Consider the following 13,239-nt stretch of genomic DNA (forward strand, 5'->3'; position numbering starts at 1 on the left):
CGCCCTGTGCTCTTCACAGATGAAAGCAGGTTCACACTGAGCACATGTGACAGACGTGACAGAGTCTGGAGAACGTTCTGCTGCCTGCAACATCCTCCAGCATGACTGGTTTGGCGGTGGGTCAGTAATGGTGTGGGGTGGCAATTCTCTGGGGGGCCGCACAGCCCTCCATGTGCTCGCCAGAGGTAGCCTGACTGCCATTAGGTACCGAGATGAGATCCTCAGACCCCTTGTGAGACCATATGCTGGTGTGGTTGGCCCTGGGTTCCTCCTAATGCAAGACAATGCTAGACCTCATGTGGCTGGAGTGTGTCAGCAGTTCCTGCAAGAGGAAGACATTGATGCTATGGACCGGCCCGCCCGTTCCCCAGACCTGAATCCAATGGACCACATCTGGGACATCATGTCTCGCTCCATCCACCAACGCCACGTTGCACCACAGACTGTCCAGGAGTTGGCGTACGCTTTAGTCCAGGTCTGGGAGAAGATCCCTCAGGAGACCATCCGCCACCTCATCAGGAGCCCAGGCGTTGTAGGGAGGTCATACAGGCACGTGGAGGCCACACACACTACTGAGCCTCATTTTGACTTGTTTTAAGGACATTACATCAAAGTTGGATCGGCCTGTAGTTTGGTTTTCCACTTTGATTTTGAGTGTGACTCCAAATCCAGACCTCCGTGGGTTGATAGATTTGATTTCCATTGATAATTTGTGTGTGATTTTGTTGTCAGCACATTCAACTATGTAAAGAAAGGATGTGTTATTTTAGTGTTCCCTTTATTTTTTTGAGCAGTGTATATAAACCAGAATTGAGGGAAAGGAAAGACTTTACTGGTTGCACTCTGTATGTTTGTTTGCAATACAATAAATTATGGACTGTAGGTTTGATGCCTTGTAATAATAACCGGTTAAATAACGTCGGCCAGAGTGGCGAGTGTTTGCTGTACAATGTAACGCTGAAGCCTCTACGTGGTAAACTGGTGGTAGCAGCTCCTAACCATTCGCTCTCAGTGGAACATCCTGTTTGAAATGGTCGACACCACCGAGCTGGTTTTGGAGATCCTTATGTGTTCTGAACATGCTTCATATTTTAGCCCTTTATCTGGAGAAGCTGTGGACAGGCTGGCAAACTGACAGGCCTTTAATATGATGCTGATACCATATTAAAAACATTCACTAATTGATCCTAATTGTCACACTAGGAAAGGAGAGAGTGAGGAAAATGTGTTGAGTGTAAAGTTGTCAGTCGGGGAATAACACAGGGCTGTGAATGAGCCCCGTCACTGTGATCAGGCTCCTCCTTCTAATCCACCAACTTAGTGTTGATGAAGACTAAACAGAGAGATCACAGCCTTCTTTATACTTGCTGGAGCTCACAGTTCCTCAACACTGCAGATATGACGCCTCTGTTCATCTCAGTGTTGCTGGCTGCTGTGTGCCTTGGTATGAACACAACTCTGGTTCTCTGATAACAATCCAACATTGACATGATTCTTTAACAGCACACTGATACTGTTTGTTGCTGTTTTACAGAATGCAGAGCACAAAAAGACAACGTGCTGCAACCAGAAGGAGACGTGACTGCTGCTGAAGGAGAGACAGTAACACTTGGCTGTCTATATAACAGCAGTTCATCAAATGATTATCTCTTCTGGTACAAACAGGATGGAAACAACAGCCCTGAATTCATGTTGAGCCGCATGCAAGGGGTCGAAGTAAAAACAGAGGCCGAGTTTAAGGAGAGATTTTCATCCACACTGGATTCCACCTCTAGATCAGTTCCTCTGAAGATCCAGAAGCTTCAGCTGACAGACTCTGCTGTGTACTACTGTGCTCTGCAGCCCACAGTGACAGGAAACACCAAAACTCTGTACAAAAACCTTTGGAGCAAAGACAACAGAATACTCCACAACGTCCACTAGAGGGAGTCACACACTGTTAAACTTCAGTGTGATGATGAAGTCTTAAATTACTTATATTCTACATGAATCAATGAAATATTTGTAATATCTTATAGGTATAAAACATTTTAACAACACTTAGCAGGAAGCCTTTCATTAGGAGGGGATGTCTCTGAATGATCTTCCTCGAGGGTTTTTCAATCATGATTTTTAAACCTATAGGCAAAGGGAACATACAGAGATAATATCTTTGTGTCACAGTAAGTTCAATTGGGCAAAGAGGAACACGAGGGAGTGGACCAGACCCAGAACCAGAGGCAGGTTCAGTTTTATGGTTTTCAAAATAAAAGAGTACACTGACTTACAGCAAGCTGAGGCAGGCCAAGGTCCACACAGGCAGACACATAGCAAACACATCCAAAGGAAGCAGCAATAAACCAAATCTAAACGGTCTAATACATCAGGCCAAAAATCCAAAACACAGGAAAACACTGGGAAATGGCTAGAAAGCTTGACATATAGACAAAGACAAGGCAGGCGCACAGACTAAACACACAAGTGAGGGGAGATTAAGTAGACACAGGTGAAACTAATTAGGACAGGGCAGCCAATCAAACGGGCGGGAAAACACGAGGGCAGGAAATAAAGTAAGACAAGACACAGGAGATACAACATAAAATAGAAAATAACAACATCAAAACCCAAACCATGACACCATGTCAATAATATGGAGTCTTAAAACACATTGTGATTGGTTTATGGAATAGACGATAACTGACTGATGAACTCAGCATCCGGCTGTGAGCTCTATTTTCTTTAAGTTAATCACAAGTGCTTTCACTTTGGCTGACTTAAAGAAAATCAGAAAGAAAGAAAAGCATAATTGCTGAGAATTAAGAACACCAGTATATATAAATATGTCTCGGTAACACTTTATTTGAAGGTGCTTGTAATAAGCAGAAATTAACAGTTAATAAGCAGCAATTAAAAAATAATCAAACACTTTATAAAGATGTTTATAACACAAATAAGTGTTAACTAAAGCACAATTAACTCATTTATTATTGATAAGACACTTATAGGCCCTTATTAGGAACTTGTTGATGTTTATTTACCTGTCATAAACATTATTAAACTGTTTATTAACATTTTATAAGGGCTGGTTATTGATAAATTAACAGAATTGTTATTTCCTTGTAAGACACTTGTAGTGGGTTAGGGTTAAAAAATCTTAATATTTATAGGCAGCTTATGAAATACATTTTTATTAACATTGACACTTAACTTTAGCATGCAGCTATAAAATAAGGTATGTAGTTTAAAATAAGGCATGTAGATTAAAATAAGGCATGTAGTTTAAGCTAACATTAGCATGCAGCTATGAAATAAGGCATGTAGATTAAAATAAGGTATGTAGTTTAAAATAAGGCATGTAGTTTAAGCTAACATTAGCATGCAGCTATAAAATAAGGCATGTAGTTTAAAATAAGGCATGTAGTTTAAGCTAACATTAGCATGCAGCTATAAAATAAGGCATGTAGTTTAAAATAAGGTATGTAGTTTAAGCTAACGTTAGCATGCAGCCATAAAATAAGGCATGTAGTTTAAGCTAACATTAGCATGCAGCTATAAAACAAAACGAGTTGTTTAAGTTAACGTTACCATGCAGCTATAAAATAAGGTATGTAGTTTAAAATAAGGCATGTAGTTTAAGCTAACATTAGCATGCAGCTATAAAATAAGGCATGTAGTTTTAAAGAAGGCATGTAGTTTAAGCTAACATTAGCATGCAGATATAAAATAAGGCATGTAGTTTAAAATAAGGTATGTAGTTTAAGCTAACGTTAGCATGCAGCTATAAAATAAGGCATGTTGTTTAAGCTAACATTAGCATGCAGCTATAAAACAAAACGAGTTGTTTAAGTTAACGTTACCATGCAGCTATAAAATAAGGTATGTAGTTTAAAATAAGGCATGTAGATTAAGCTAACATTAGCATGCAGCAATGAAATAAGGCATGTAGATTAAAATAAGGTATGTAGTTTAAAATAAGGCATGTAGTTTAAGCTAACATTAGCATGCAGCTATAAAATAAGGCATGTAGTTTTAAAGAAGGCATGTAGTTTAAGCTAACATTAGCATGCAGATATAAAATAAGGCATGTAGTTTAAAATAAGGTATGTAGTTTAAAATGAGGCATGTAGTTTAAGCTAACATTAACATGCAGCTATAAAATAAGGTATGTAGTTTAAAATAAGGAATGGAGATTAAAATAAGGCATGTAGTTTAAGCTAACATTAGCATGCAGTTATAAAATAAGGCATGCAGATTAAAATAAGGTATGTAGTTTAAAATAAGGCATGTAGTTTAAGCTAACATTAGCATGCAGCTATAAAATAAGGCATGTAGTTTAAAATAAGGTATGTAGTTTAAGCTAACATTAGCATGCAGCTATAAAATAAGGCATGTAGTTTAAAATGAGGTATGTAGTTTAAGCTAACGTTAGCATGCAGCTATAAAATAAGGCATGTTGTTTAAAATAAGGTATGTAGTTTAAGCTAACGTTAGCATGCAGCTATAAAATAAGGCAGGTAGTTTAAGCTAACATTAGCATGCAGCTATAAAATAAGGCGAGTTGTTTAAGCTAACGTTACCATGCAGCCATAAAATAAGACATGTAGTTTAAGCTAACATTAGCATGCAGCTATAAAATAAGGCATGTAGTTTAAAAGAAGGCATGTACTTTAAGCTAACATTAGCATGCAGATATAAAATAAGGCATGTAGTTTAAAATAAGGTATGTAGTTTAAAATAAGGCATGTAGTTTAAGCTAACATTAGCATGCAGCTATAAAATAAGGCATGTAGTTTAAAATAAGGCATGTAGTTTAAGCTAACATTAGCATGCAGCTATAAAATAAGGCAGGTAGTTTAAGCTAACTTTAGCATGCAGCTATAAAATAAAACGAGTTGTTTAAGCTAACGTTACCATGCAGATATAAAATAAGATGAGTTGTTTAAGCTAACGTTACCATGCAGCTATAAAATAAGGCATGTAGTTTAATCTAACTTTAGCATGCAGCTATAAAATAAGGCATGTAGTTTAATCTAACTTTAGCATGCAGCTATAAAATAAGGCATGCAGTTTAAAATAAGGGATGTAGTTTAAGCTAACTTTAGCATGCAGCTCTAAAATAAGGCATGTAGTTTAAGCTAACTTTAGCATGCAACTATAAAATAAAAAACAATAAAAATAATAATAATAGTAAAAGACAACCAGCCGAACAGCAGCAATAAACAGCTGACATAGTAAGACAACTAAGAGAACAATGAAAACAAGAAACAGTCACACACTCTAAAAAAGCAACACAACACAGTCACGAGAGCTGGAATAATAATTAATTTAAATAAGTAACTGAAAGAAAAGCATCAGGAATAATTCTACCAGGGACAACCTAAGTTTGTTTGTGTCTGTGTGCGTGTGGGTGAATGTGTCTGTATGTGTGTGTGTGTACATGTGTGTGCGCATAAGCCTGTTAAAGAATGTAGTTGTTAGTGAGAGTGGGACGCCACGACTGTAACAGGCAGGCAAGAACCCCAGTAGCCAATAGGGGTGGGAGAAAGAAAAAGAATAAATCAAATCAAAATAAAAACAAAAAAAACCAAAGACTCCCAGATGCACTGCGATGCAAACGCAGAAGACCCCGACCCAAATGCCAGTTGACAACGTAATGCCGACGGAACGCAAAAAGCGTAATTGTGATTGGTTTATGGAATAGACGATAACTGACTGATGAACTCAGCATCCGGCTGTGAGCTCTATTTTCTTTAAGTTAATCACAAGTGCTTTCACTTTGGCTGACTTAAAGAAAATCAGAAAGAAAGAAAAGCATAATTGCAGAGAATTAAGAACACCAGTAAATATAAATATGTCTCGGTAACACTTTATTTGAAGGTGCTTGTAATAAGCAGTAATTAACAGTTAATAAGCAGCAATTAAAAAATAATCAAACACTTTATAAAGATGTTTATAACACAAATAAGTGTTAACTAAAGCACAATTAACTCATTTATTATTGATAAGACACTTATAGGCCCTTATTAGGAACTTGTTGATGTTTATTTACCTGTCATAAACATTATTAAGCTGTTTATTAACATTTTATAAGGGCTGGTTATTGATAAATTAACAGAATTGTTATTTCCTTGTAAGACACTTGTAGTGGGTTGGCATGTACTTTAAGCTAACTTTAGCATCAAGATATAAAATAAGGCATGCCATTTAAGCTAACGTTAGCATGCAGCTATAAAATAAGGCATGTCGTTTAAGCTAACTTTAGCATGCAGCTATGAAATAAGGCATGTAGTTTAAAAGAAGGCATGTACTTTAAGCTAACATTAGCATGCAGATATAAAATGAGGTATGTAGTTTAAAATAAGGCATGTAGATTAAAATAAGGCATGTAGTTTAAGCTAACATTAGCATGCAGCTATAAAATAAGGTATGTAGTTTAAAATAAGGCATGTAGTTTAAGCTAACATTAGCATGCAGCTATGAAAGAAGGCATGTAGTTTAAAATAAGGTATGTAGTTTAAAATAAGGCATGTAGTTTAAGCTAACATTAGCATGCAGCTATAAAATAAGGCATGTAGTTTAAAAGAAGGCATGTAGTTTAAGCTAACATTAGCATCAAGATATAAAATAAGGCATGCCATTTAAGCTAACGTTAGCATGCAGCTATAAAATAAGGCATGTCGTTTAAGCTAACTTTAGCATGCAGCTATGAAATAAGGCATGTAGTTTAAAAGAAGGCATGTACTTTAAGCTAACATTAGCATGCAGATATAAAATGAGGTATGTAGTTTAAAATAAGGCATGTAGATTAAAATAAGGCATGTAGTTTAAGCTAACATTAGCATGCAGCTATAAAATAAGGTATGTAGTTTAAAATAAGGCATGTAGTTTAAGCTAACATTAGCATGCAGCTATGAAAGAAGGCATGTAGTTTAAAATAAGGTATGTAGTTTAAAATAAGGCATGTAGTTTAAGCTAACATTAGCATGCAGCTATAAAATAAGGCATGTAGTTTAAAAGAAGGCATGTAGTTTAAGCTAACATTAGCATGCAGCTATAAAATAAGGTATGTAGTTTAAAATAAGGCATGTAGATTAAAATAAGGCATGTAGTTTAAGCCAACATTAGCATGCAGCTATAAAATAAGGTATGTAGTTTAAAATAAGGCATGCAGCTATAAAATAAGGCATGTAGTTTAAAATAAGGCATGTACTTTAAGCTAACATTAGCATGCAGATAAGAAATAAGGCATGTAGTTTAAAATAAGGTATGTAGTTTAAAATGAGGCATGTAGTTTAAGCTAACATTAGCATGCAGCTATAAAATAAGGCATGTAGTTTAAAATAAGGTATGTAGTTTAAGCTAACATTAGCATGCAGCTATAAAATAAGGCATGTAGTTTAAAATAAGGCATGTAGTTTAAGCTAACATTAGCATGCAGCTATAAAATAAGGCATGTAGTTTAAAATAAGGTATGTAGTTTAAGCTAACATTAGCATGCAGCTATAAAATAAGGCATGTAGTTTAAAATAAGGTATGTAGTTTAAGCTAACTTTAGCATGCAGCTATAAAATAAGACGAGTTGTTTAAGCTAACGTTACCATGCAGCTATAAAATAAGGCATGTAGTTTAAGCTAACTTTAGCATGCAGCCATAAAATAAGGCATGTAGTTTAAGCTAACTTTAGCATGCAGCTATAAAATAAGGCATGTAGTTTAATCTAACTTTAGCATGCAGCTATAAAATAAGGCATGTAGTTTAATCTAACTTTAGCATGCAGCTATAAAATAAGGCATGCAGTTTAAAATAAGGGATGTAGTTTAAGCTAACTTTAGCATGCAGCTCTAAAATAAGGCATGTAGTTTAAGCTAACTTTAGCATGCATGTATAAAATATGGCATGCAGTTTAAAAGAAGGGATGTAGTTTAAGCTAACATTAGCATGCAGCTATAAAATAAGGCATGTAGTTTAAAAGAAGGCATGTAGATTAAAATAAGGCATGTAGTTTAAGCTAACATTAGCATGCAGCTATAAAATAAGGTATGTAGTTTAAAATAAGGCATGTAGATTAAAATAAGGCATGTAGTTTAAGCTAACATTAGCATGCAGCTATAAAATAAGGCATGTAGTTTAAGCTAACATTAGCATGAAGCTATAAAATAAGGCATGTAGTTTAAGCTAACATTAGCACGCAGATATAAAATAAGGCATGTAGTTTAAGCTAACATTAGCATGCAGATATAAAATAAGGCATGTAGTTTAAAATAAGGCATGTAGTTTAAGCTAACATTAGCATGCAGCTATAAAATAAGGCATGTCGTGTAAGCTAACATTAGCATGCAGCTATAAAATAAGGCATGTACTTTAAGCTAACTTTAGCATGCAGCTATAAAATAAGGCATGTAGTTTAAAATAAGGCATGTAGTTTAAGCCAACTTAAACTACATAAAATAAGGCATGTAGTTTAAGCTACTGTTAGCATGCAGCTATGAAATAAGGCGTGTAGTTTAAGCTAACTTTAGCATGCAGCTATGAAATAAGGCATGTAGTTTAAGCTAACTTTAGCATGCAGCTATAAAATAAGGCATGTAGTTTAAGATAACTTTAGCATGCAGCTATAAAATAAGGCGTGTAGTTTAAGCTAATGTTAGCATGTAGCTATAAAATAAGGCATGTCGTGTAAGCTAATGTTAGCACGCAGATATAAAATAAGGCATGTAGTTTAAGATAACATTAGCACGCAGATATAAAATAAGGCATGTCGTGTAAGCTAACATTAGCGCTTGGATTTTTAGAGCAGCTTGAATAATGTCTTAGGGTGTTTTCTCTCAATCTGGACATTAGAAATTGGTCCAAGAGATGGCTGCAGTGGCAGCGTGAAACAAGCTACAATGTAACATTAATATGCCGCTGCACACCTTCAGTTTCCATCCATAACGTGCTTGTTTTGCCACTGACACGCTCAGATAATTATTCTTAGTGTCTGACAACATTATGGAAAGGATCCCAGCTGAGGTCAAGTTTTTGTTAAAGAGTAAGATCCGTTTTGTTTTAACATGAAACATCCCTGAAATCGCCAAACCCACCAGACTCTATTCAAATTAACTGTCATTTTATCGTCATAAAATACACATTTAAAGTCGACAGGAACAAGATAAAACCTTCACAAACCATCTTAGTTGTCTAAGAAAATAAGAAATGTACTGAAGTATAAAGGGTAGCTGTATTAGGAGTGCAAATTACAATGTGATGTCCAATCTCGCATTCATGAGGTATATATAACTTATAGCTCTAATAAAGGCCTATAATTGTCTTATAAGCAATAATTAATCAATTAATAGTTTATTAGGCTTTAATTAACACTTCTATTGTTGTTTATAAGCATCCTATAAGGTCTTATAAGTGTCTTATTAACTGTTAATTACTGCCTATTACAAGCACCTTAAAATAAAGTGTTACCTACGTCTCATTTACAGAAAATAAAGCTAAAACTTTCACATCCTGTGGAATTTACTGGTAAGGTAGGAAGTGGAACAGAGAGAAGTGAAAATCCAGAGCTGCGAGGAGACGGAGAGATTGAGGGAGGAGCTAAGCTGTTAGTGAACTATAGAAGAGAGAGGAACTTCCATATTCAGCAGAGTTCAATACACAAAGCAGAAACATTCCCTTTATTCAACATGCTGTCATTGGACTATTATGTACTTTCTCTACTGTTACTATCCATTCTAACAGGTATGTGAGATCCTGCTGAGAAAGTTTCATTACTAACTTTTCTGGATGGGATTCATTTGTTGAGTCTTTACAACATGAAATAACAGAGTTATCTCTTCCTTCAGGTGTCAGCTGTGAAGAACTCACTGCAGTCAGGAATGAGAGTTCACTTTAGAAGGCAGCTCTGTTACTCTGTCCTACACATACTCTAAAAAAGCAACTGGTCAAGATCGATTCTTCTGGTATCGACAATATCCAGGAAAACCACCAGAGTTCCTCATCTTTCACTTGGGAACACAAAATGCAACAAACTCTAGATGGTCTGCTAAAGTGAGTGATGATAAAACCCAAATGGATCTGCAGATCTCCTCTGCTGCAGTGACAGACTCTGCTGTGTACTACTGTGCTGTGAGGCCCACAGTGACAGGAAACACCAAAACTCTGTACAAAAACCTGACAGCTCCTCTGAAGATTTACTCACTTCAGCTCCTCCTTTTACTGAACAGCAGTGACACTGACAACACAATCTAATGACAAGTTACAACATTACTCCTGTTATTAATAAAACACAGTTAATCCAGATCATGGTCTTTAATTGAGGCTATTTCTGTACAGTAAGGCACTCCACAAGGAAGTCTTCTTCTACACAGAATGCTTTGGTATCACTGATGATGAGACAAACTAAAATGATTACAGACCCATGTTGATGAATTAACTATTCCAGGGTGAAAACTGGTTAAAGAGACTTTGTTGTAACAGAAAGTTCACATGTTAAAGCTCCTCATTATGAGCTGCTCTGGATAAGAGCATCAGCTAAATAGCTGAGATGTAAATGAGATGTAAATGTTGAGAGTTCCTCAACAGATGATGAAGAGGAAGGGCCAATGATGTGAAGGCCCAGATCCATCAGAGTATCAATGTTCTTCCTCTCTCTCCTCCCTCTCACTGCAGACATGAACCACTGGCTGAGAAACATCCTGATTCTGACTCTCTGGCTAGGTACTCTTTAAACCTACTGATTGTTCTCCTTTAATCAATCATCTTTATTGATCCATCTCTTCCTCTGCATGTTCTCTTCTTCCCCAGAGTGTAAAGGAGAAGACAGAGTGACCCAGCCAGCAGGAGATGTCATTGCTGCTGAAGGAGACACAGTTACACTTGGCTGTACTTTTGAGACGAGTTATCCAGGTCCAACTTTGTTCTGGTACAAACAGGATGGAAACACAGCCCCAGATTCATGCTGAGTCGCATGCAACAGAACGATGTGAAAACAGAGGATAAGTTTAAGGAGAGTTTTCATCAACAGTTGATTCCACCTCAAAATCAGTTCCTCTGAAGATCCAGAAGCTTCAGCTGTCTGACTCTGCTGTGTACTACTGTGCTCTGCAGCCCACAGTGACAGGAACACCAAAACTCTGTACATAAACCTTTGGAGCAAAGACACAGAATACTCCACAACGTCCACTAGAGGGAGTCACACACTGTTAAACTTCAGTGTGATGATGTCTGGATTTATTTCTGCTTGAACAAATTTATGTATTACTGTCAATATACTATATGTACTGTTATACTTCAGTATTGGAGAAAAACATTTTCACAGTTTGAATGAAGCATGTCTATAAACTGGTTGGCATCACAGACTCAGATTGTCATTGCTTTTGTTCTCGTCTTTATAAAAGTATTTTCTCATTTTTCTCTCAGGCTGTGATTTCTTGTGGTGTACCACAGGGTTCAATCCTAGGTCCTCTCATTTTCTATCTACATGTTGCCTTCAGATCAAATTTTTTAATACACAACATCAGGTTCCATTGTTTTGCCAACAAAATTCGATTATAGGTCCCATCATAAAATCCAGCAATCATGGCAGCTGGTTTAAACATACGAAGTTCTGGTGTTCCAGACCTTCCTACAACTGAGTGAGTCTAGACATTTGATGATTATTTTTGCCCCTTCAGCTGAAGGGAATAATCTTATTTAATGCAATTGTAGCCTATTGGAATATGTCAATCCACTGAGCCCTGATGTCCAAACCAACAATACAGTATAATATCTGAAATGCAAGCATTAACCAGATGGCAACAAAGATGTGTTCAATAATATATATAACTAAATTATTCAGTTTGGATAGCTTTAAAAATGTGCAGATGCTTGCCTTGTCTTTAAGGTGTTACATGGGCTAGCCCCTCCCCCACTTAACAATTCATAAAGCAGAAGGATAGCGGGGGGGGGGGGGGGGGGGGGCTGTATTGTACAGTACAGACGTAGTAAGTTTGGACAGACGGCATTCTCAGTTGCAGTTACCTGTTACAAGAATAGTTCACTAGGGGGTGGTGATGGAGCAGTGGATAAGACACATGCCTTTGATGTGAGAGACCCAGGTTCAATCCTCCACTGTGACCCGTCCACCATTGTATCCCTGAGTGAGACACTTAACCCCTCGTTGCTCCAGAGGCGTGCGACCTCTGACATGTAGGGCTTAGACCCCCAAAAGAGGAAAAACCGGAAGTTCAGGGGGGTCTCTCTAACCTGTATATACATTTATAATACATGTGTAATACATTTCCCATACTCATGCCTTATATTCAAGAATCTTAAATATGATTTAGACACCCCTAAATTGTTGTTTTTTATACGTACTGTATGTTTAGCCCCATGCTGGAACGAGGAGACATGGACTTCGGAGTTCTTCATCTGGTGCTTTAATTTATTTCTTCACCAGACACGTGGAAAGTGCAGTAGTGCAAGGGAGAATTATTGCAAAATATATCAAAATTAAATAACAAAAACAACGAGAAAACTAAGTACAAACTATTCAAATTATCATTACAACTGCTATTAAACAACACACAAAAAAAGGCCCTGACTATTGGGCTCTAGCACATGTGCCCTTCCAGGCCAAAGCTGTTCTGCCGAGAGGAGCCTCTGCCTCCTCCTTTATACCAGAAGCCCCTCCTACAAGACAAACCAAAGTTAATTGGAAATCTATTAAACACCAATATCAATTTCTGGCTACATCAATACACAATATCAACTATAAAACCAGAAATGAAATGTTACATGCTGAACAAAGCTTCTCAAAACAGCAACTTAAGGTACTCCAGTACCTCTGTACTGGCTCACTGTAAATACTCCACACTCCATCACTTCCTGTTTGGACGACCGGACTGTGAATGGACAGAAGATGGCAGAGGGAAGTGACGGATCAGGAAGTGAATTAGGAATGGAAACAGGCGGCGGCAGAAATGGAAAAGGGAAAATTGTGGAAAAGGGAAATAGCAAACGAAAACGGGGGAAAAAGAGTAAGCAAAATGAGAGTTCTCACTCAGAGGAAACCGATAATGAGCAACATCTAGCTTCAACAGAAGGTAGAAACGAAGAGTACAAAGTAATGATTAAAATGATTCAGGAGGGAGCCTCATTCGACAAAAGCTATAAACAAGTTGGTTGGCAATGTGAAAAGTGCACGAGTAATGAGAATGGAGCACTGATGGTTTTTGCAGGGACATGATCAGCAAGGGAAGGCTGTTCTGCTTAACAAAATTGAAGATAGTG

General features: G+C 37.1%; 1 gene segment (V, D, J or C); it reads left to right on the forward strand.

Annotated features, from left to right (window-relative positions):
• Positions 1-965: 965 nt before the first annotated feature.
• LOC119900070 lies at positions 966-2,044 on the forward strand. The segment is given in 3 exon segments: positions 966-1,444; positions 1,535-1,810; positions 2,019-2,044. Coding segments are annotated over 3 exon segments (420 nt in total).
• Positions 2,045-13,239: the final 11,195 nt, after the last annotated feature.

Source organism: Micropterus salmoides, unplaced genomic scaffold, assembly GCF_014851395.1.
Source record: "Micropterus salmoides isolate LMB-PRFRI ecotype aquatic unplaced genomic scaffold, ASM1485139v1 Ms_hic_scaffold_1218, whole genome shotgun sequence".
NCBI classification, from domain to species: domain Eukaryota; kingdom Metazoa; phylum Chordata; class Actinopteri; order Centrarchiformes; family Centrarchidae; genus Micropterus; species Micropterus salmoides.